Here is a 24,784-nt window from a genome sequence, read left to right on the forward strand (position 1 = left end):
GGGTAGCCAGGAGCTGGGGAGGCCTCCAGCGCAGGCCCTGCCTTGCATCGCTGCTGCAACCATACCTGGAGCCATTCCCCTCCCGCTCCAGAACGCCCCCTACCCGGGGAGGGGCAGGGCCACAGAGCTAGTACTAAGCCGGCAGTAACACCACACAGATCCAGATCCATGCCTGCCCTAGGGTGCCCATCACTGGGGCTGCAGGGGAGCTGAGGCAGCAGCAGGCAGAGTGCTGCGAACAGCAGCCCCTCCTGAACAGTCAGGCCGAGCAGGCAATGAAGAGCAGGTGGGTTCAGCAGGGCAGCAGCCCCCAGCCTCAGCAGGAGGGGTAGGGGGCAGGAGGGTGCTAAGGGGGTGGGGAAACCCCCTTAGGCCAGGCTGGGAAAACCCTACTACCCAGCAGCCCAGGACAAGTGTCCGGGCTCATGCCTGCTGCACAAGGACAATGGGGGCGGCTGAGGGCACTGAGCCCAGCAGCACAGAACTACCGGTCAGAGGGGACGGGGACGGACCAAGCTGCCAATCACACCAGCGACGCCTTGGGCAGTGGAGGTAGGACCAGGGAGCAGAGCCCTGCTGGCTGTGCCTGAGGCAGGGCCGTGCTGTGAGTGCCCTGACCCGAGCTCTGGGGCAGTGACTGGGGAGGGGAGAAGCAGGGCTTCCCAGTTAGTCATGGCTCCATCTTCTGCCACAAAGGCCAAACTGTCTGGCTTTCCAGCCAAACCACAGTTAGCTTCAGGGCAAATTAAACCTCCAACTGGTGACATGCCCCCGCTGCAAACCACACATGGAGCTGAAATGAGGAGGGAACTGGCCTTTCGAATTTGTTACAGCTTTGCCTTGCAACCTGAGCAGCTGCTGCGGAAATGTACCACGTGCTATACAAGGCCGTCCTTGAGACACGCACAGACTATTCCACACGCTCTGCAGAAGAGCTAGGTCCATGGATACTTCGTGAGTTGGGAACAAAACCATGAAACCATCCTGGGTCGGGGCTAAACCTGGCAACAAACCCACAGCCTGGCTCAGCGGAGGGTAGCACTGAAGGTGCTGCGCCAGAGAAGCGCAAAGCCCGTGGCACAGAGGAGGCGGCTCAGAGGCAGGATGCGAACACATTTCCCAGAGCTCGTGGAAAGCCAACTACCCCAGGCTTCACGTCAGGAAGACGGAGCACTGGGTGGGGCAGCTTGCAGAAAGCACAGGGAGCCTCGTTTGGGGCCGGCGGCACTTTCCTGCCTGTGGAGAAGCAATCAGAACCCCTCCCTGCGTCAGACAGACACAGGGAGATCTGGGCAGAGAGGTGGGAGATGGCGAGAGGGGGAAGCCCCCTCCCCTACAGCAGCTAACAGACACAGACGCCAGTCGTGTATGGTTCAGGTGCATCTTAGGGACACTCAGGTTGATGCTGCTTGTCCCTCTCTTGAGCACTTGGCTCTGACCGCACCGGGCCTGTTTGCTTAGGGGAGTGGTCCTGCTGGGAGCAGCGTGCCTGCAGTGCCCATATCACCAGCTGCCTGAGCTCCAAGACACGAGAGAGGCTGCAGGGCTTTATGGCAGCCCGGGATCCTCACAGCCTCCTCTCCTCCCAGGACAACCGGCTCCCCTCCAAGCGGTGCTGGCATATGCGGAAGGGCACAGCCTGCTAGCTGGAGTCTCTGCTCTCTGGAAGGGGTCTGCCCCATTGCCCCACTAGCTCAGTGGTGCTCTCCCCCATCACCCCATTTACCACAGAGAGAGGGGAGCTCTCCCCATCCACGTCTAGCAAGTTCCAGAAAGCAGTTTTCAGAGTGATCCAGCAGCTCTTTGGGCCTGTGCTCCCACTCACCCGGCTGGGCCATGGGCCTGCTGAACACAGGTGCCGAGAGCTCTCCCATAGCGGATCCCCAAGGGCCCCAGCATAGCCACCCCTGCCCCACATCAGCGCCTCCCCTTTCACATTTTCTGGCCTTCCCTCTCCCCCCACTGACTCAGCATCTCCTAGGCCAGCCCCATCTCCTGCAGGGCAGGGAGCTCCCGCCCTCTCTGCTCACCTACCTCGGTGACATAGGAGTCGTTCTCGTCAGATCGGTAGGGCTTGTAGTTCCTGGGGAGTTTCACATTGGAGTCCACGTCCATGGTGTTGTTGCTGCGGTACAGGTCAGGGGGCCGGCTCCCCGCGGTGTCCCAGTCCGGGCCGTCCCTAAAGTCTGGCTGCTGCATGCATGGGCAAGTTAATGAGAACAAACCAAAAGGGCGGGAAGAAAAGAAAAAACAAACAAAACAATGGGTCTCAGAAACAGCAAAGAACTACAAGACAACAAAAAGGATGAAGAGGAAGAGGAGCTTCAGCACCGTGGCATAAGACAATGTGGAAAACAAAAGGAAACACAGGATGAGGAGACACGTGGGCTGGATTGTTTGGGGTGGGGGAGAGAGAGAGAGGGAAAAAATGTGCAAACCCCAGTTATGGTGCCATGCAGTGACTGGTGGGGTGGGGCGCTTGGGCTGGGTTGGACTAAAACCCAGCAGCATGCAGGAAAATAGAACTCTGAACAAATGAGAGTGTGCTCTGGAAATCTGCTCCCTCTTCAGAGCCCGGAGCCCTCTACCCTCCCCTGGCAGTCTGCAAGTTCTCAGCTATGGTCCCCCTCCTCCTGCTGCACATGGGCTGGGTGATGCAGAGCTTGGGGGGGAGGTGGGACATGCTGGCTGGTTTGGGGAACAGCCTGAACCCAGGGTTTTTGGCACACTCCCAGCGGGTCAGATTTTGGATGGTGGTGGTCAAGGGTCCATGCCGTGAGGAGATGGTGCTGCTGGAGACGCTCCTCAAGGGGAGTGCCACCACGCATCTTGAGGGGATTGTGTGCTTTGGGCCAAGCCGCACTCTGCTGCTCCAGTGGCATGGAGGGACTGCTCCCCGGGGACAAGAGGACATGCTCAGAGTCTTACTGAAATTTGTCTTTCAGCTGTTCACTCTGGAGTCTCTTGCTCCTGGGCTCTCTCTGCAGCACTTAACACAGGGGCTGGGAAGTTCTCTCCCCAAGAGTGCCGCATCTGGCTGTAAGGTGGGGTGCCACCTGGATCCTGGAGACCCAGGACAGCACCCCTTGCCCTCTCTCCCATGCACTGTACCAATTTCACATGAGCCTCCCGCCTCGCTGAGATAGGGACTGAGCTCACTTGGGGATGTTTCACCATGACAGGAATCTGGCATCAGACCGTGGAGCTATTGCTGGGTCTGCAGAACAGTGCATTCACTGGGACGGACCCTGGGTATGCTGAGGTAGGACTGTACTTGAGAGCCCTTCCCCTGTGGCTGGGGACAGGCTCAGTGTCAGCCACCCCATGCCCCAAGCGTTCTGAAGTGACCATGACCCAGAACAGTGTTCCTCTGCCTGCCCAATCTCCAGGGCTCCACCTTCCCCCCTACGCACACTCTGTTAGAGCAGAGTCCTATCTTGTCTGTGGGTTCATTACCATGCAGTGAGTTGTTGTTAGTTTGTAGTTCACTCTAGAGGCACAAGGAAGGTTACATTATAGGTGGGGTTTGTTTTGTTAAAGCAGGAGAAACAGCACAGCAAATAAAGCAACCACCACTGCACGGGAACAGCAATGCCATGGAAAACACCCTACCTGGAAGTCGGAGCTGTGCTCTTTGCGCAGTGCTCCTTTGGGAGAGTCCTGGGGACCGCAGCTGGGCAGGAAGGAGAAAGGGTCCATCTGCTCTTTCCAACAGTCCCCAATGTGATCCACCTTCCTCATGAAGGAGCTCAGCTCCTGCTGCAGGACACGGAGCCTCACAAAGATCATGTTGATCAGCTTGGAGTCACTGGGGCTTTCACTGTTGTTATCCACCGGCTCGCTCAGCACCAGGTCCATGCAGTCATTGTCCAGACACACCTTCAGGCTGGAGGTGAAGCCATTGGAGTCCGAAATCAAGACGTTGATGGCTTTGCTAACAAGTGCGGCCTGGTCCCGGATGCCAAGCAGAGTCTCCAAGTCCTTGGATCTGAACAGCCGGGTGGGGCTGTTGTCCTGAGACTTCCCGTTGCCGTTGCCGGGCCCTCTCTCAGGGCGGTCCTTGGCATCACTCTCTCCTCCAACGGGCACCTCTCTCCAGAGAGGGGTCGGGATGCAGTCTGCAGAATCGCCAGCCTCAGCGTCGGTCTCCATCATCGGCCTCGTGGTCTGGCAGGAGGCCAGGTCGCAGCGCTGAAGGTTAGAGAGCAGCACGCGGTTCTCGTACTGCAGCTTCTTCACCTTGCCGCTGAGCTCGCTGATCTGCACCTTGGCCGTGGCCAGCTCCTCTTGGGACGGCTCGCTGATCACCGAGCAGCTGTCCTCCGACAGGGTAATGTCCAGGTCGTGGTCCGACTTGTACTTGTTCAGCTCATTCATGAGGAGCTTGTTTTGGTCTTCCAGCTCCATCAGCGACCTCCTCAGTAGCTCTGCCTCCTCTTCCACGAACTGCAGGTGTCGCCTCAGCTCCACCTGGCTCTCCCCAGAGTCCCCACAGCTGGTGGAGGAGAAAGCAAACCGAATGTCCTGCCCCATCAGCTCTCTGTCACCTTGTCCCTTCATGTCATCCATCTCTGCCCTCAGCCCACGGTTTTCAACCTCGAGCTCCACGATCCTCCGACTCAGGATGTTGGCTTCTTCCTCAACGAGCTTCAGATGGGCCTTCAGTTCTGCCTCTCGCGAATGAGGGGAGTCCGCCAGCTCCTCTATGGACAAAGAGCTCTCCAAGTCCCCGTACAAGGAGCGGTATTTCACCAGCTCCTCCTTCATGCTGTCGTTCTCCTTGGCTAACTTCGTTAGTTTCTTGCACATCAGAGCGGACTCCTCTTTCGCAAAATGCAGCTGACACTTTAGGTCTGCGCTGTCCTCCTATGGGCCAAAATGGCACAGGCATTAGAAAACAGGCTGCTTCTGGTTAAAAATTAGAGTCATAGACCACGTAGGACCATTGTGATCATCTAGTCTGACCCCCTGTACCATACAGGCCAGAGAACTTCTCTCAAATAATTCCCAGAACAGAGCGTTTTAATACTTATTGTTTGCAGCTCTACAAAGTTCAAGTAGTCAACCTGCCTATTTGTAATTTATCAACATACATCTGAGCCAAAGCACGAGGCCAGGAGCGCAAGTTGTGGATCTTGAGAATTAATGGACCTACCTCAACGGTCTCATTGCCTCAGATACACTGGGCACGTGAGAAGTCCGGGAGCTCATGTCACGAAGTGGAGCTGTGCCCTCAAATCTAAGTGCAGAATTTGGCCCTTGAAGTTGTGAATTAATTTGGGACACTGACATGGAGAAAAAACAAGTGAACTGGCCCATAGCAGACATTCTGCCACCGTCAGAAAACTGTCCCTCAAGTCTGCAGAGTGCCAGTTCCTATGGGCCCTACCAAACCTCAGATACCTGGAAATACAGCTCAGTGGAATTGTGGCAAACACAGGAAAAGGGTAACCAGGGAGCTGGAAAGCAGCTAATCATACAGGAGATGGGCCCCAACTGGTCTGAACTGACAGGGAGGAAATCACACCCCTGAAGCCCCAGGGCACTGAAATGATGTTCACACTGCACTCTAACCAGGCCAATAAAATAGAGCTAAATGTTGTTTCAGCAGCATGGGGAAAAAGCTGTCGGACTCCACGTGGAAGAATAAAAACCACAAGCAGGTTTTCTCCTGAAAGCCTGGCACTGCTGTGCAAGTGCGGCAGTGTTTTGCATTAGTTCAGATTGCTACAAATCCCTCCTCTGGGCTCCCTTCTGCTGCCCAGCCAACAGGAGTCAATTGTTTCAAAACAGAGCAGCACAGCCTCCCATTCGCTCCCTCCCCTGGGCTCGTCACTCCATCCAGCCTGCTGCGTGGTCGTTGTGCTTGGACTGAGCACGGCAGGGCACAGAGACGCTCTGTGTGCTCTCGGACAGTGCTGCATACATCCCCGCAGACGTTAGCAGCAGCAAACACAGATCTCATTTGTCTAAGGGCTGGAAACGTCAAAGGTTCATTTTCAAAATGAGCTGAGCCTTTCGCTGTACAGCTCCCAACAGCCCCTGGAACGGTCCCACCCACATCCTGACACAACGGCTGAAGTATCTGTCCCTGTATGCCACAACTTCTTCACATGTGCATAGATGGGGAAACCCTACTAGGTCCCATCCGCCCCCTTCCCCCAAGGGCCTCCTCTCAGCACCACTCTGTAGTGCTTTGTCCATGGGGCAGCGGGGAGGCCCCCAGTTCCCTGGGGAGACTATCACCCACCCTCAGGAAGGTTTCCTGTAGTTCCCTTTGCGGGAATTCACTCCACTGCTCCGAGAGTTGCCCCACTGCTGACAATGGCGTAGAGGGCCAGCGCTGATCCGACACAGATCCCTGGTGTCTGTCAAGTCAGCCTTCCAAAGTGGCTTGGGGAAGACCCTCCCCTGCTCACGCCAAGAGACGGAGACACACAGAGGAGAGCAGGGTGCTCCCTGTGAAACGCCAAGCACATGTCTTGTGGGGAGGGGAGGTCAGATGCCTGAGGGGCTAGAGAGCACTTCCACTCTGCGACTTCCATCTCAAAACCCAGCAGTAAATACTAAGCCAGAAAGATGGGATGAAGCCATTGCATGTGGAATAAAGGGAAAGCTGGACCTGTTCCACGTCCAGAGGGACAGTCAAGGGGAAAATCTCAGCTCTGCCGTTTGTTATCATCCGTCTTTCAAAGGCCAAGCCGTTAGGAATTTGGAGATTTCTTTCCTGGACTCCGCAAGTGCGTTAGGGATTTTTTGCTCCATGAATATGACCTCATGCAAAGGGTCCGTTGGTTGTAAATCTCATTGAACGCATTTCATTTCCTGTTTTCGGGGCTGGGAGAAAGCGTGTTCCTGGGAAAACTCTGCACACTGGTGACGAATCCCTCCCACTGAGTGCCCTGTGAAGCAGTTATGATCTTTTTTCCAGATGGCCAATACAGTTTGAAAATTCAAAATTCAACAGCTACGCCTGAGCCTGCATCATCCTCAGATGAGCAGCAGCTATTAACTCTGCAAACTTCCCAGGCTGCTTTATGAAACCCGCCTGAGCTTTTTACAGCAGCCTCGTTCAGAGTGTAAAGGTGGGTGCCTGCTCCCAAGTTGGGGTGCAAAGCCCTGCTTGACAGAGCAGTGGGCATGATGGCCACAAGTTATCCTTCCGGCTCACTCGAACATTCAGCAGGAGCTCACCAGCTGATTTCAGATCAGTGGAAGCACTGTGTACTGCGGAGGGCAGGATATAGCCCTTACTATGTCCTATGAGGGCCAAATTTTCAAATGTTGAGCACCCTCAGTTGGAGGCAGATTTCCAGGAGCAGGGCCGCCCGGGGGAGTGGGGGGGGGGCAAGTGGGGCATTTGCCCCAGGCCCTGCGAGCCCTGGCCGAGAATCCCTTCCCTGGGTAGAGGCGCCTTTTTAATCTTTACTCACCCAGTGGCGCTCCGGGTCTTTGGCGGCACTTCTCACTCCCTCCAGGTCTTCGGCGGCGGGTCCTTCAGTGCCGCCGCAGACTCGGAGTGAGTGAAGGGACCCGCTGCCCAAGTGCCGCCGCAGACTCGGAGCGCCGCCCGGTGAGTACAAGCGCCGCAGCGGGTGGCGCCTTTTTTTATGCCCCAGGCCCCCTGAATCCTCTGGGCGGCCCAGTCCAGGAGAGGTTTTCATTTGGGCACCTACAGATTTTCAAAACACACAACTCCCCGCAGCTCCCATGGGGACACTCCTGGCCAGATTTTCAAAAGATCTCAGCTCCCAAGATGCGGTACCCTTTAAAATCTGCCCCTTGCTTAGGTGCCTGAATGGGAGCTCAGATCTTGAGAAAATTCAGGTCTTAGTCTTGAAGATCAACACACTTAGAACTGCCAAAGCACTGGCCTGGAACCATCAGAGCCCTAGACGTGATGGGGAATGGTGCTCTCTGAACACTCAGACGACAGACGGAAGGAAGCCCACCTCTAGCAGTCTGTCTGATTTCCACCTAACACCCATTTCATTTGAACAGAGTCACATTTCGTACTACACCAGTCAGATGTGAGCAGGATGTGGCCCCAGGAACTCTCTAAATCAGCGATCAATCATGAATCAAAGCCGTCACAGACGATAGCCCATAACACACAAGTAATAGTGCTGAGTCTTACCCACGAACAGCGCTCCCTCCCCCGGAGACACGTAAGTGAGGAAACGAATGTGGATAAGGGTGGGCAGAAGGGTGCCCTCTCTCTAGATGTTCATGCTGCACTCGTCACGGCTTACATCAGTCGCATCACGGGAAGGGGCTAGTCTTGCTGATCTTTCCAGTTTTACCCACAGTGCTGAGACAGCGACGGTCATAACTCACATGAGGCAGAGCCTCAAGTCCCCCAGACCCTTTCGCTGAATAGCATGGACAGCCTAATCCCTTTGCCCACCCTTGCCCACCCGCATACTGCTCACACCCTAGGGATTTCTGGACAATCTGGGGGGTCCATCTCCAGAACTCAGCCAGCTCTGCAGCAGCCACGGGGTCTGTCTTAGCTCCATGAAGCTGACAGCCTGAGAAACACGAGATCGATGTCCTGTGGCTTGGAGTTGGGTTGGGTTTGTTCCCTCTGCCCCTTGTGGTATCTCATTAGGAGGAAGTGGGGATGGTTTTGTATTTCAGTCTCAACAATGTCTTGTAAGAATGTTTTTGATGTTGTCAAAGGCCTGAACGTCTCCCACTAGGAGGGACAGAGATGGCAGAGGGGACAGCGTTTCCAAGTGCAGCTCAAACGTGCAAACTGGTGCACCTGACCATTAGCCATAGTGCCCAACACATGTACAGACGTGTGCTCTGTGGAACATCCAATTGTCTTGACCAAGCTCCTCCACTGATGAAATACGGGAGGACGGAAGAAAAGCCACAAATGAAAGGAAAAGAAACCAGCAGAAACAGCCCCCCATTCTTCAGCATGTCCCCTCCACCGAAGAGATCGGCTAACACTCAAACACCCTGCAAAGGGAAATCACAGACTGCTTCCTGGTCAATGATTTCAGAACCACCACCAAGTGTGTCACGGTGGGCAGTGGATTATCGGGTTTATCCTCACTGCGCAGGTATGGGGGTGAGAGAAACTCTCAGCAGACCTGGACTTTTCCCTAACTCTGCAGGGAAGATACACCTGCTATTCCAGTGGCTACTTTGTACGGGTGTGTGAATCTGTGTGCGCGCCCTCCACGCTATGCCCCCACATACAGATGGCAGGCCAGATCCTCAGCTCAACCGACGTCCGTGTAGCTATGCTGATTTACACCAACTGAGGACCATTCTGTGTGTGCGCGCAAGCTGGAAGACCAATTTTATCCTCACTGCAGATTTGAGCAGGGCCATAAATTTAACCCTGCAATGCAATGAGTTGGAATTTCCTCTAACACTCATTCTGCTGCAGCAGACTCATGTTATTTCCTTTGTATCACTGTATCGTTCTAATGAACCCCCTTGGCATTGCTGCCAGTGTCTTGGGTTACATGTAATTCAGATATTCCACTGTTATTCGGGATTAACTAATGCAGCTCATGAACTCAACATCAAGCGTTTGGATGTTGGAGACAAACCAGAGCAATGAACGATGAAGACGTTACCGGTCAGTCCTTTCCTACCTCTAAAATGCTGACAGCCTTTGAGAGAGGCTTTTACGAACAATAAACCGCTTTCATTTCTGCAGTGACAACACCAACTCTGAACCTTCACACTCCGGTCAGGTTATTAGCAAGTCAAAGCCACTGAACACACCAATCACTGAGAGACAAAATCCTTCCACCAGTGGAGAGAGCCCATAACTGCTGCGTTGTCCAGTGTCCTGTGCAAGGCAGGGATACAGAGTGCACGATGTTCGGGAAGTTTATAAGGCCAGACTGCTGGACAGAGGCCCCTCAGCTGCACCCACTAAACCGTCTGAGCAACACGGATACCTGAGCATGCCCGTGGGCAATGGCCCGTGCTGCAGAGGCAGGTGTGAATGGGACACACACAATCACCCAATAGCCAGGGCACAGCACCCTCTCTGCAGGCTGAGCTTTGGCTCAGATTTTTAAATATTATCTCACAGTGTCAAAACTGCCCAAGTGGTGCTGGGGTCACTGTTCTAGCCACGCACAGAGCTCTCTCCACCAGGCACACGGGAACAGGACGTGGGACTCGGAGGGACCTCCTGGGTCATCGGGTCCAGTTCCCTGTTATTGCGGGCAACCCCGCCATGTAGTCCCCATCCATCCCATGCAGCTAGGCACAGAGCCAAGGTCTAAAGCAAGGGCACTTAGCTACATATTGGGCCTGAGTAGTTTTCTGGTTAATGGATCCTCGTTACACCAATGGAGTCTGGACTGTTCTGAGCCCCACCCCATTTCTTCAGGCTTGACTCTCTAGCTGTGTCATAAGTATCCTCCCTCCGGCCAAGTAGGCCTGGCTGAGATTCCTTACAGAGCACATCACTCAGTATGCCATATGCTCATCCGCCTCCCCACCCAGCCACGTGGGGGTGAGAGCATGAACTCTGTAGCACTCCCTAGAAAAGCGACTGTTAGCATCCCAGGTGGGAGCACTGCTGGGGCAGATGCTCCATTTGCTCCTCAGCCATTGGATGTTCTCCAGAGAAGAGCCCCAGCTCGTCCGCAGAGAAAGTCAGCGACATGGCTCTCTGCAGCACCAGCATCGTTCCATGGCTGAGCAGGCTGGCCAGCCCACTTAGCACCTCCGGTGCCTTGGTGGGGCCAAGTTCCAGGCCTCGGGAGCTACGTTCCAAACCCTTTATTAGAAACCCGTCACCAGAACCATTCCCCAGGGGCCACTCGACTCACCAGGGCCACACAAATTAAGGCACGACACTTCCATGTGCACGGTTGCACTGCTATGCCAGGACTGGCCACCTGCAGGGTGAGCATGGCTCTTCGAGTTCTACAACACCATGGATAGTCAACATGGCCCTAGGAGGGCCTGACTGGCTACAGTCTGGGTACCTGGACTGAAGGCTTCTTTTCAGTCTTCCCCACAGAACGAGATCCCCTTTTCTTCAACGAATTCTGGAAAGAGAAGAGAGAAGGGTTATGCTAGGGTGACCAGACAGCAAATGTGAAAAATCGGGACAGGGGGTGGGGGGGGGGGGGGTAATAGGAGCCTATATAAAGAAAAAGACCCCAAAATCAGAACTGTCCCTATAAAATCGGGACATCTGGTCACCCTAGGTTATGCAGAGTTGTTTGCACACTGCACTTCCCACGCAGCCAGGACAAGCATTTGTGAATTTGGTTATTTAATATCACGCAGACACTTGCACAAGGTGACTGTGCTATCGGTCGTGTGTCCCACCCTGAGCTAGAACCCTGCTGTTTGCTGCCAGCTTTGGTTATGGGCTGCTGAACGCAGAAAACAAACCCCCAAATGTGAACTTTGACCTTTCCATCACTAAGGTCAATCTAACCAGCTGCAAAAATGATACCAATGCCTGCCACACTGCATTATGGATAAGGCTATGTTTATGTCACGGAGGTCATCGTGACAGTCTCTGCTTCAGCCCCAGGGGCTGAGGGATCGGAGCTGGCAGCCAGCGGGGTCCCGGGAGGGTTCCAGCGACAGGCGACAGCCTCACACAGCGGAGGGCGGCGCCTTTGGTGAGCGGCTGGGTGTGTCCTGTTTTCTCTTTGGGAAATATGGTCACCCTACAGTTCTCAGCCGCCGTGGGTGGAGGGAGGCCCCCCTGCAGCTTCCAGCTGCCGCGGGCAGAGGAGGAACCCCACAGCTCCCGGCCACCACAACAACAGGGAAAACCATGTAGCCGCAGCAGCAGAAGTCAGAGACAGGTCACGGCTTCTGTGATTTTTTCTTTATTGCCCGTGACCTGTCCATGACTTTTACTAAAAATAACCATGACAAAATCTTAGCCTTAATTATGGAGGCACGCTGCCGCCGACTAGGAGAAATCCCATCACGACATGGACCCCAGCTTGATTGAATGGACTTTGGCCAAGGATGTAGTTAAAGGAAGGGAAGGTGCAGCAGGCAGCAATGCTGATAGCCACATTCCCCTGAAGGGGGCTGCTGGCAGCTCGTTTAATGCCTTGCATTCCCAGCCTCCTGCTTCTGCGGATGGAAGAGCACCAAGCACTGAGCCAATCCCCGGTGAAGCAGGGAAGTGCTGTCACGGTCAGGGTCTGCCATGGACTAGAGCGGCACAGCTGGAGCTGGAAGCCAGCAGACCTGATTCCCAGCTCCCAGTTCTACCCACTAGGCCATGCTGCCACCCCAGAGTTTCTAGGGGCACCGTGTGAACAGGGCGGTGTACCCCACGGGGAGCAGAAGCACACGAGGAAGCTTCTGCTCCTACTACCCCTGTTTTGGTGATAAAGGACAGCTCAGCCTGGCATCTCTCAGCAGCACAGTGCAGTGTATGTAAAGCAGACACCACCACAAACCTTGCTGGCTTCTGATTATCTCACTTGGAAAACTTCCACGTGTACAGGAATCCTGTTGCAGGCCTTCTGGAGCCGCCCGCTTTGGCCTGTCTCCCTGCAGTGCTAACGCGAATGGAGGTCAGCCACATGCAGTGAACCTGCACACCAGCTCCTAAAACGCCCATTGTGGGCATCTCAGGGCTTTCCCTGACTGAAACCCACGCAGCAAGGGCCTAGCGCTCTTCTCCCCTCCCCGGTTAAAAGAGGCATTATCTAACCATAGTGGAAAAGCTTCCTTCTGCAGAGCAGCCCTTCCCCGTCCTCAAGGTGGGGAAGGGAGTTGGACTGTGGAGAAGTCTAATTTCCTCTGGAAGCTGAACACCCTGGAGGGAAGTCACTTTTTCGTAAGCTGCCCTGGGCTTTGTAAACCACACTGACGCAGAGACAGCTGCCCTGACAAACACTGGGTGCAGACAGAGTGACCGATACAGCTGGATCAGACCTATTGATGACTTTGGAGATCAGGCCCGAGGCCTTGTACTGGTGATGGAAGCGAGCGGGAAGCCAGTGGAGGAATCGGCACAGAGCGGAAACGTGCTCACAACAGGCTCCCCTGTGAGGGGGCTGGCTCCCTGAGGAATGAGACGCTAACAGCTTCAGGGCGGGGCCAGAGAGTGAACAAACCCTGTGAGGTGGTTTGCAGGGCTATTTGACCCAATACTTTGACTAACCACGTTGGGAGGGGCTGCGAGTATCCGAGCGGCTCATGGTGGTCTATGCAAAGCCATGTCCTGCACCACCCATCAAGAAAGTCGCAACGTGCCCGTGCGGTTCCAGCATCAGCCCAGAGCAGCAATAATGACCTTGGCGCAGGGCATTTCCTGCGGCTTCACAACCAGTGGCAGCTCCTCTGTTGCACCTTAGACCAGCAGCTCCTGCCAGCCAGTCATGCACCTACACTCCCAGCTTCAGTCACTCCAGTTCCAGGCCGGACTTCCTGAATTGGCTGCCCAGCTTTAGTCTTGATCAGGTAGATTTGCATGGAAACAGCATCTTTATTTCTTACCTGCTCCCCCAGCTCTAACCTGACATCACCGGCCAAAGGCAGAGTCTGTCCAGGTCCTTACAGGGCTCCCGTTGCTGGCATGCCAGCACCAGAGCGCGATTCTTTAGACAGAGTCCAGGAACCCACAGCTGTAGCCCAACAGTCTGAGGTCAGAGGTCAGAAAGGAAGCAAGCTCACAAAGCACTTCTCTCTTCCTACCAGCATCCCTTCAGGCTTGCCTGGGTTCAGCAGCTTAGCTGACCTCCGCCAGGCACTGAGCGAGGGGGAGATGATGCTGAGCCCAGGCTGCATCACCACCGGCCTTCCCCAGATTTAGGACAACATGAGGAAGAGGATGGAGCTGGAAGGGACGGCTCAGAGCACTCATGTCTGTTGCTCAGATGCCCATAAAACCAGCCTGGGTTTGCTGCGAGAGCGAAGACCTGAGCCAGTTCAGGGTGTTTCTGGTGATCTGTGCAGGGAGTTAGAGGAGGGATCGGACTGTCTACTGATCAAAGCCATCCACTGCAGCATAGGCCCGATGTCACGAGGATGGAGGTACCTGTACTTGCCCACCAGACTGACAGGTGCTGTCTCAGTCTCATTCCCTGAGCTGGAGCCTGATGCAATAGGGTCCAGCTACTTGGCCAACAGGAGGAACTGGACCCTGCTCGTTTCTTAGCTTCTCTATCAGCTTGTTCAGGAGTGTGGGGCCTGACAAGGCAGCACTGCCCGGTCATTCCCTGGAGCAAGGGTTTTGTTAGTTCTGGGCTGACTCCTGCCTGCCTGGGGCAGCATGGCAGACTCCTCTGCTCAGGCGAGGTGCCTAGGTTGGATGACCATCTCTCAGGCGGGGTCCCAGAGTTCTTTCTGCTTTCCCCGTCTAAAGGGGCAGACGCAGGTGGTGCCCAGGTGCCACCCCTGGCCCAGGCAGGAGAGGAGCAGCTTGGCTGCTAGAATTCTTTTACCGGGCTGCAGGAACAGACTTCGTTTCACCTGCTAATTCCTGGGAGGAAGGGGGTGTTTTTGGCTTGAGGAGAGAGCCATTCATTGCTCTACAGCCATTAGAAAACAGATTAGATCTCAGTCCCCAGGGCTGCAGCTCTATTTTACTTGCCCAGGCAAAAGATGAAGCACTCCTGCAGGGCTCAGAGGTCGAGTTCTCCCAGGCAGCCTCTGAAACCCCTGGCCTCCCAGCTGCCTGGCTCCGGCAAACCCAGTCTCCTCACCTGAGCCTCCTGGAAATCCCAGTGCAAGACTGCCAGCCACTGCAGAAAGTGACAGCTTGAGGGAATGTAGACGCTCCTGGGCCTCTCACCAGCGAGGAGCCCACAAATCACGTCAGCACCAACGTGCCAGCTCCCCTTTGCACTACACATATTGGCCCATGAATCCCAGATTTCTCAGTACTGGGGACAGAGGGACTCCAGGGAAAGGCCAGAGCCCACAGCTTCTGCCTCTGGTCCCTTACACAGCATGGAAAGGAAAGAGGCGTAGAGCAGCCGAATGCTGCAGAGATGAAGATGGGCTTTGGGGAATTGCTGATTGAGAGCTTTATTAGATTTTAACACCCGCTTTCAGTCCCACAGCCTGCTACAGCTGCAGGCCTCGCAGGAAACCAAACGGCTTGCAGGCCCACGTGGTTTCCTCCCTCCCCGGGGCAGCATGGAGCTGGCAGGCCCAAGCACTTGCCGATACAAGATGTAAGGGGTTTGTTACAGACATCCCTCCTATACATCTACTAAAAATGCAACTGCCCCCAGCCACCACCACATTGTCCACAGCACAATGCCACTGAGCCCCGAGCCATCACGCTCCCCAGGGTAGCTGAGACAGGGCAGGGCTCGAGCCTAGGACTTGGGCCATCCAGGCTCAATTTCCTGCTCTGCCTCAGACTTCCTGTGTGCCCTTGGGCATGCCCCTTAGCCTCCTGGGGCCTCAGGTCCCATCTGTGCAGGGGCAGGTCATCACAAGCCTGCCCTGCCTCCTGGAGAGGTGAGGATAAATGCATGGGAGATGGTGAGGGGCTCAGATACTGTGGGGAGGGGGAATAAGTATCTCAAACAGGAGAGACTCGGACTGGGCAGCCAGTTCCAGGCAGGACCACCCCAGCCAAGCTGCCTGGCCTGACTTTCTGCACCATCCAGCGGGGAGTGTTTGGGCAGCAGACAGTGAATTCAGGGAGGGGACGAATGACCCAGATGACCCTCCAACACCACAGCAAGCGTTCTGAACCCGCCGGCCTCTTCCTCGCTACCCCACGTAGGGCAGCAGAACTGAAACCTGGGTAGGTGTTCCACCCGCTGGCGACCTTTACAGGACACCACAACCATTTGTACAGCGGGTTTCATTCCGGCCACACGCGCAGCAGCCTGGCCGGCTGTTCAGGCCAATCCAGCAGGGCAGCAAAGCTGCTGGTTAGCCTCGGTTCTCCACTCAGTAGCAAAGAGGCCTCAGGTACAGAGGTACAGCAAGGGTGAGGCGTGGCACCCAATGACGAACCTGCCCAAAGATGCTCCCAACTCGTTCCCTACCCCCAGCAGCTTGGACAACCCAGCTTCCAAGCAAGCTGCACCTGGGGCTCTGACCTCCCCGCCTGGGGTTGCAGCGTTGGGCCGTGCTGCCCAAGAGGAGTTAAGAACCCCACCCACACACACATGCCTGCTGGGCTAGTGCTCACTGCCTGGGCCTTGCCGTGTCTGCTCTCTGCACACAGAGCAGGACCCAGGAACAGCATGGCAGGGTCAGAGCTGGGATGAAGAGAAAAGGGTGGCTCGAGGGAGGGAGAAAGGGTACGTCAGCCGGAGAAGGTGGCTGTGGGGGGAGTCAGATAAGCAGGGAGGAAGCAGGGGATGCCTGGGGGAAGGGGCTGGCCCCACACACACACTCAGAGCAAGAGGGCCTGCTGCCTGCCCAGAGACACTGCATGTGGGGAAAGTGGGCCTGCGCCTGACAGGTGAGCAGGCTGCTGGGGCCCTGCCGGGGGAAAGTGCAGCGGGCAAGGCAGGGGCTGCTGGAGAAGGGGGCAACTGGAGCAGAGAGCAGTGGGATATGGTGGGGCCCCAGAGGTTGGGATACATTTCAGGTAAGTGGCAAAACACGCATGTGCTTATCTGAGTGAGCCCCAAGATTCTCCATCTGTGCACCCACAAACCTGGGGCCTGGGCCGGCACAGGCTCCGTGCACACCACTGCTTGCTGCTGGTAGGGTTAGCTCCAAAAATACCCTGGCCCTGGAAGCACCAATGCTTCCCACTGCCTAAAACCCACCTGTGACTCACCAGCTCAGAGTAGGGGAGTGAGGGTGGTGGGGCTAATGTCCCTTTCTCATGGCCATGCCCCTCCCACTTCCCTCGCCGGCTGGGGGTGGGTCTAGCTGGCAGGTGAGCAAGGTAAGTTTAGCAGGTGTCATTTGGCAAGCCGGGCAGGAAGCAAGCCAGAAAGGAGGAGGGTGAAGCCATGGGGGGTGATGACCAGAACGCACGTAGCCATGGGCACCGAAAGGCACATGCGGATTTTCAACGTGTTGTGGCTTAAGCATGAGCAGGAAGAGGAGCGAATGCCCAGGTGGGCAGGGGGAGCCTGCGGGACAAGGACCCTCATTGCCATTGTTTAATGTGCAGGGCAGCACACCGGATGCAGAACCTGCCCCCGCGAGCCCCGCACGTAGTGTGGTGGTGAAGAGAAGGGCGTGCAGCGGCCTCTGAGGCTCATGATCGTCAGCCCTTTGCCAAGCAGATTGCTCGGGGAGCCTCACACGCAGCGGCATTCCCCATCATGGATGGTGCAAAGCCAGGTCCCAGGCAGGCACCATGTTCCTGAGCTGCTCCTACATTTTCTGCACGTTACCTCCTTCCTTCCCACCAATGTTTACAGCTCTTTTCAAAGCTGAATTTGATTCTTGTTTTCCAGCCACTGCTGCCTGCTCCTGGTGCGGAGAGCCCAGGGGATTGGGGGGGGGGGGGGAAGAGAGAGAGAAGCCACACTGACTTGAAGGGGACAAATTTCATGCCACTTTAGTGGGTCCTGAGAAACTCTCCACTGTGAGGCACCAGGTCTCCTGCTCCTCCCAGACGCAGGCATTTCCCCTCGCCCAGGGGAGCAGCCCAGCTGCCTACTCCACCCCACAGTCCCAGCAAGTGTTTGGTAAGCAGCCCTGCCAGCCACACTTCAGTAGAGCAGTGCCCCGTGGATGCTGTCCTAAACACATGTGCTGCACCAGAAATATTCACAGGCAGGTGCTGGGACCCGGCAGCTGAAGAATGCAGCTGAGCAATGCAAGCCGCTGCCTGTGCCAAGGTGCTGAGATCTAGGCCACTCCTATTCAGGACAAGCCCATTGTCAGGGCTGCTGCTGCTGGGAAGCCCCCATGCAGTGAGCAAACCCTCCCAAGGGAGCAGGACCGCACCACGCGTTTCTCCGTTAGAAGCAAAATGCTTGTGTGACACCAGCATGACCCTGGAACAGGGCTGGACCTGACTGTCCCACCCCAAAGCCAGAAAAACGGCTGGGCAACGTCCGGAGGGGGCGTCCCTGAGCCTGCGATATCAGCACCACAGTCACGTCAGTCTCTGCCTCTGGGGTGATGGTGTCAGCGCAGCCATGCCGCCGGGCACCACGCCAGCACTACTGGGTGGCAGCAGGACTGTGACTGCTGGGCAATGCTGGGTTCAGATTAACACGTCAGTCCTGCTGCGCCGAGCTGCGCCATGTGGCTCCGCTGGGCATCAGGACCAGGTCCTGTGTCATCCCCCTCCCGCCGCCAAAGGGCTCAGGCTCTCCAGGAGATGCAGCCCTGGAAGGGGAGAAGATGCACGGAGCCACAGGTGTCACGGTGCATGCGTTCAGTGATTAATTGGCCTTCCCAGCATTTATCCAATTATGGAAGATGCCTCTTCCGGCTGGAGAAATAATCAGCCTCTAATCCCCTTAGGGGCAAGCCTGTCCCTGCGCTGAGCCTTGGAGAGGGGCTTGTTTGTTTTGCTATTAACCAGCTCGGCTGCTGCGCTGCCAAGATGCGCCTCAGCACAGGAGGAAGAGGCAGCTGAGGGCTGTTAACTCACTTGTTCAGAAATCCTAATGAGACAACCAAATGAATCACTGAAGCTGCTAATGAGGAGCTGGGACCTTGCTGGCCTCGGGGTATCCACTGCATGGACGTGCCAGTCCAGCCCAGCCTCCGGGCTCTCACTAGCCCAGCTCCTTTGCTGAGCCACCTCAGACAGCGCCTCAGCCCAGAGGAGCATCACGGTTTGGACATATTCAAAGAACAGCAGGCTAAATAAGTTAGCAGCCAAGCGTGAGTTCCCCAGAGGATGCCTGCTGGAGTCAGGACCTGACCTGACCCACACCTGCACTTCAGGTATAAGCCATTGAAAATACACAGCTCCCAGCTGAGAAGAGATTTCAGCTCCCGCTCATCAGTGCAGAGTCCTGAGAGCTGGCACAAGGGATGGTTCTCCCCAGCCCACAGGGGACCCTCACAGCCCTCTGTAAAGGAGTCAGGAGAGTTTGGCTTTAGCTAAGACACCTGCAGTGGGCAGTCTCTCTCTCACACACACTCCCTATAGATTTGTCTCTGGCACATCTGCAAGCTTTCAGGTGCGTGGGGAACAGTTTCTAGTCATGCTGGCACCTCCAGGGAACTGCACATTTCCCTCAGAGATGACAATATTCTGCACTTATCTAGCGCTTCCTCCTCAAACCCCTTCCCCAGGAGGGGGTCACCATTAGCAGCTCCATTTCACAGATGGGAAACTGAGGCACAGTGGGGGAAGCAACTTACCCAAGACCACAAAGCAAGTCAGCTGCAGAGAAGAGAGCACAAGCCATGTCTGACTTCAAGCCCACTACTCCATCAGATCATAACTGCCCCTGGGACAGCCCTGAGGACCCTAGATCTGGGCAGATCCACCTTCCTAGTCAAGCTAAGGAGCTTCATCTTCCTGCCTGTAGCCTGCCAGGAAGCCTGTTTAACAAGAGGGACTTCAAACACCAGTGCACAGCGCTGGCCTTTCCTCCCACCTGCCCCATTCATGCACGGCTGCTCAGAATAAGAAATGAAACGCTGAGTCAGGAGGACAAACCCAGCTGGGCTGCATCTAGACTGGCAAAGAAACACAAAAAGAACAGGAGTACTTGTGGCACCTTAGAGACTAACAAATTTATTTGAGCATAAGCTTTCGTGGGCTACAGCCCACTTCTTCAGATGCATAGAAAGGAACATATAGTAAGGAGATAAATATACATACAGAACATGAAAAGGTGGAAGTAGCCATACCAACTCTAAGAGGCTAATTAATTAAGATGAGCTATTATCAGCAGGAGGGGAAAAAAAGCCCCCCAACCTGAAGCAAATACTCACCAGCAACTACACACCACACAACAAAAACACTAACCCAGGAACCTATCCTTGCAACAAAGCCCGATGCCAACTCTGTCCACATATCTATTCAAGTGACACCACCATAGGACCTAATCACATCAGCTACGCCATCAGGGGCTCGTTCACCTGCACATCTACCAATGTGAGATATGCCATCATGTGCCAGCAATGCCCCTCTGCCATGTATGTTGGCCAAACCAGACAGTCTCTACGCAGAAGAATAAATGGACACAAATCTGACATCAGGAATCCTAACATTCAAAAACCAGTAGGAGAACACTTCAATCTCTCTGGTCATTCAGTAACAGACTTAAAGGTGGCAATTTTGCAACAGAAAAGCTTCAAAAACAGACTCCAACGAGAAACTGCTGAACTTGAATTAATATGCAAACTAGATACCATTAACTTAGGCTTGAATAGAGACTGGGAATGGCTGAGTCATTACACAGATTGAATCTATTTCCCCATGTTAAGTATCCTCACACCTCTTGTCAACTGTCTGAAATGGGCCATCTTAATTATCATTACAAACGTTTTTTTTTCTCCTGCTGATAATAGCTCATCTTAATTAATTAGCCTCTTAGAGTTGGTATGGCTACTTCCACCTTTTCATGTTCTGTATGTATATATATCTCCTTACTATATGTTCCATTCTATGCATCTGAAGAAGTGGGCTGTAGCCCACAAAAGCTTATGCTCAAATAAATTTGTTAGTCTCTAAGGTGCCACAAGTACACCTCTACCCCAGTATAACGCGATCCGATATAACACGAATTCGGATATAACGCGGTAAAGCAGTGCTCCGGGGGGGTGGGGCTGCGCACGCTGGCAGATCAAAGCAAGTTTGATATAACACTGTTTCACCTATAACGCGGTAAGATTTTTTGGCTCCCGAGGACAGCGTTATATCTAGGTAGAGGTGTACTTCTGTTCTTTTTGTGGATACAGACTAACACGGCTGCTACTCTAAAAGAAACGCAGCAACACGAAGCCAAGCTGCCTAGCAGAGGAGGCAGGAAGGCGTTTCCAGCAAGGAGGAGGAACTGACCAGGCACAGGGCATGGGGCTGCGATACCAAACCGAGAGAGCTCATGCGAATGAGTGAGAACTCTCCATATGCAGCTCTCCTCGGTGCAGCGCGGAAAGCCTGGACAGGGCACTGCCATTCCCACGGGGGCGATTCTGCATTTGCACTAACTGGGTGGGATTGGAGGGGTCGCCCTCGCCCCTGAACAAGGAGCACTAGACACGACACTGTGGTGCAGCGTGTTCTGGCACATCTCAGCGAGATCCTGAGTGCAGGCAACACACAAACCTTAATCCTTGGTGTAGAGGGGTAGCTGCCCCACTTCTGGAAAACGGGGGTTAAAACAGCCAAGCTAGGCTGATTGGGAAAGCAGCCACAGCTGTGGCCAGCTCAATTAGGGCCCAGCTGGCCCTGATAAGAGGGCTGTGAGCCAGAAGCTGGAGGAGTCTCTCTCTGGCTCTGGAGAGAGAAGGACCTGGCTACCAGGGAGCAAGGTACCTGAGGTGGAAAAGTGCTGGGAAAGGGCAAAGGGAGCTGGGGAGCTCCAGCCTGGTAAAACCCCAGGCTGCAGGCCATGGTGAAGGCCTACAAAGGTACTGGGGCTACAGAGGTGTAGCCTGGGAATAGGCAAAGGCAGCGGGTCCTAACCCCTTGCCAATGATGAGTGGCCATTACAGACTGCAGTTTGCCCCAGTGAGTGGGGGCTAGATGATGACTGGCAGTAGCCACTGAGGCAAGGTGGGTTTAGAGGGCTGGGGGTTCCCCTGGGAGGGGAGACCCAGAGTGTGGGTGTACTTCTGGGGGCAGAACCCCGAGGTCAAGAGGCACCGGGGTCCGGGAGGGACACAGGGCCAGTGGCAGGTGAGATACCGGCCTGCGGAGGACACTCCATACGCTGGAGAGCTAATTCCCAAGACGACCAGCAGGAGGCGCCGTGCTGGTGAGTCGTCCCCTCACTACACCTGGCCACTGCTAGACATCAATAACTCTCGGTCTCCTCACAGCACACCACGTGGCAGCTTTCTCTGCCTCTGGGGATCAGGCCACAGAATTCCCTGTTCTGCTCCAGCCACTTTCCTTTGCTAGTTCATGCTCTCCGGCTGCACACAAGCTAAGCTCGTGCCCATTAGTAGCGTCTGCTCACAGCTGGGCAGCACTCTGGCTGGGGAGCCATGCTCAAGGGAACATTGAGCCAAACGTGCATTGGAGGGCAAGGACAGCTCAAGAAGAGACGCTGCTCTGAAATCAGCCCCAGCCCTGTACATAGAACAGCTGGACAGGGTTTGCAGGTGTGAGATTAGTTCCGAGCTGCTCACATGACACGTAAGCAAAGTCCTCTCTCAGCCTGAAAGGACAAGGGCCATGGAAAGGGATCTGCACAGGAGGGAGCCAGGCAGGGCAGGAGGGTTACAGCACAACACAAGGGTGGCTGGCCTGGGCGGGCGGTGCAGGGAACGGCACTGGGAGTGAGCATGGAACCAAGGCCCCAGCAGGGTGCTGTGCTGCGAGAGGCGCAGTCTCGAGCTCTCATGGTCAGCAGAGGTGCCCGGCGCTGAGTCAGGCCGACGACCCTGCTGTCCGAGCCGAACGCCAGCCAGAGTAATTCCATCCGGCGGCTGATCTGGACCTTCCGCCCCGCACGCACATATACACATATATTCAGCGACAACCCCCCCCCCCCTTGCTTCCTGCCCTGAACTATGTGTACTGGCGTTACTGTCAGAGCCCAGAGCGTGGCGGGGAGGGCGGGCCCTGCAGGAGGGAGGAGCAGGTCGGCTCTCAATGCTCCTCTCTGGCCTGCCCCGCAACTGCCTCCCCTAGACAGCCCCCGGGGTCCTGCAGCCAGCCCCAGCTCCCTGGCTGAAGGCAGGGGCTGAGGGCACAACCCAGACCACGCATGCTGGAGAGAGGCTATTCCGGGAGGCTGCAAGGCCAGCAGTGCCCTCCCAGCCCCACTGCCAGCCCCACGAGGCAGGGCACGGTGCTGCTGCTGACTAGGGCATGCATGCTGCTGTGAGGCAGACACACTGGTGGGGGGCGGGGGGCAAGGGCAGCACGGGACATTCTGGAAACGGGGAGGGAGGGGGGCTCTATGCCCAGAATGACCCCAGACCTGGGCTGCTGCCAGGAGCCAGCTCCCCACCATGGCACATGCACGCTATCCGTCACCCCCGGCATGCACTGGTTGCCCGGTGCATGCATGGAGCCTCCCTCTGCAGCTCAGTCACACACATCTCGGGCTGAGGTTTCTAGGCTCAGGAGGGGCTGGCTTCCTCCCTCTCAGGCACCCCATTCATATGTTGGGAAAGTGTCACAGTCCCTTCCGCCAGCAAACAAACGCACCCCCTGAGGGACATCTGCTGCAGCTCCTGGGCCTCCCATCCTGGCCCCACTCACCAACCGTCACAGGAGGGCGGAACAGCATTTATTAGTCTATGTCTATGGAGAGTGTCCTCACGGGCAGCCAAAGCTGCTGCTGTCGAATCAGAGAGCTGGAGGCACGTGGGTCAGCCCCTGCCGCTAGGGCCTCCCTGAATCTTAGCCAAGTAAATCCCAGCAGGGCTAGTGTCTGGTGGGGATGGATCAGAGATCTCACAAGCGACTTGGCTGAGGCCCTAAGCCATTGAGGCTCACAGAGAGGAGATAGGCACTGCCCAGGGCTTACAAACCAGGGGGGGGGAGGGGAAGGTTACAAATATTTTGATGGCAAAGCAGCTTCCATTTAAATGAGGAGAGCAGAGAGGCCCGTGGATTCCCAAGGTGCAAGGAGACAGGAAGCCTTCTACTGGCAGAGACCCTGTAGCCACTAACAGCTGGGCTGTCTCCCTGGTACCCCAGGGACACAATACCCCCCACCCCCACACAGCAGGGTGCATACATACTCGCTCCCCCATGCAGCCCGACCCTCTCACCTCACGCAGTTTGTCCATCTCGTTCTGCAGCACCTGCTTGGCCAGCTCTGTCTCGATCAGCCTCTGGCGCAGGTCTTCATTCTCCTCCTCCAGCTTGATCCTCTTCTTCTCCACCACCTCCAGCTCGTTGTGGAGCCGCACAGAGACGTCCTTGGCCACCTGCAAACAGAGCAGGGCCACGCTCAGGCTGAGGCTCATCAGAAAGGGCGGGTGCAGCGTCTCTAACGCCCGTATGAAAGCAGTGCTCAGTGGGGCAGGCAGGACTGGGGCCCATCACGCAGGGGTGCTCTACATGCACACAAGGACCCGGACACTGCCACAAAGGGCAGACCAGGCTAGAGGGCTCTAACATTTCCTCATGGCTGGGAATAGCTTTTCCATCCATGTAGACTGGGGATTTAAAAAACAACAAGCAAACAGTAGCCACAGTTTATCTAGGGCCTACAATTTGTGATGAGCAGTAGTAATTAGCCAGGGAGCAGCAGTTCTCAGAGCTCGGCCGATATGCCCACCCCTAAGCGTGTGGGAAGTCTGCCCTCTGAGCCCTCTCTGAGCTAGGGGTTTGCTGCTCTCACTGAGGCCCTTCGTTCTCTCCTGCATGGGGACAGCCGCTGGCCCAGCCTCCCGAAAGGACGAACCGTCTTTGCAGGGTGCTGTCTCCAGCAGCATGTTAGCTGCCCTGCTGTACTGTGCCAGGGGCCTGGCAGTGCTGGTGGCAGCCCCAGGAAACGGGAGCTAGTACGGGATTGCTATTGGAACCCCTACATTGCTTCAAACCCCAGCTCCACTGAGAACGGAGGAGGGAACAACTGACACCCGCAAGAGACATTTATTGTCAGTTGTGCACAGCAGGGAGTGCAAATTACAGGGGCCCGAAGTGTAGCAGCCGATGTCACCAGTGCCCGCAGGCAGCCCCAGTCCCCAGGCTGGATCCCCTGGGCGGCACGGAGCAGAAGCCAGCACTGATCATTCAGTAGAAACACTGGTCCAAGCAAGTGGAAAACTCAGACTC

General features: G+C 55.7%; 1 protein-coding gene across 1 annotated transcript in view; it reads right to left on the bottom strand.

Annotated features, from left to right (window-relative positions):
* The window catches only part of MTCL2 (microtubule crosslinking factor 2), an 82,169-nt gene that overhangs the window by 26,822 nt on the left and 30,563 nt on the right, over positions 1-24,784 (bottom strand). The window contains exons 3-7 of the mRNA XM_065414374.1: positions 23,773-23,931; positions 10,974-11,036; positions 4,090-4,866; positions 3,613-4,020; positions 2,035-2,193 (exon numbers count right to left, since the gene is read on the bottom strand). Coding sequence (XP_065270446.1) covers positions 2,035-2,193; positions 3,613-4,020; positions 4,090-4,866; positions 10,974-11,036; positions 23,773-23,931 — 1,566 coding nt within the window. The remainder of the gene's footprint in view (positions 1-2,034; positions 2,194-3,612; positions 4,021-4,089; positions 4,867-10,973; positions 11,037-23,772; positions 23,932-24,784) is intronic.

This window comes from Emys orbicularis, chromosome 12 (genome assembly GCF_028017835.1).
Source record: "Emys orbicularis isolate rEmyOrb1 chromosome 12, rEmyOrb1.hap1, whole genome shotgun sequence".
Taxonomy (NCBI): domain Eukaryota; kingdom Metazoa; phylum Chordata; order Testudines; family Emydidae; genus Emys; species Emys orbicularis.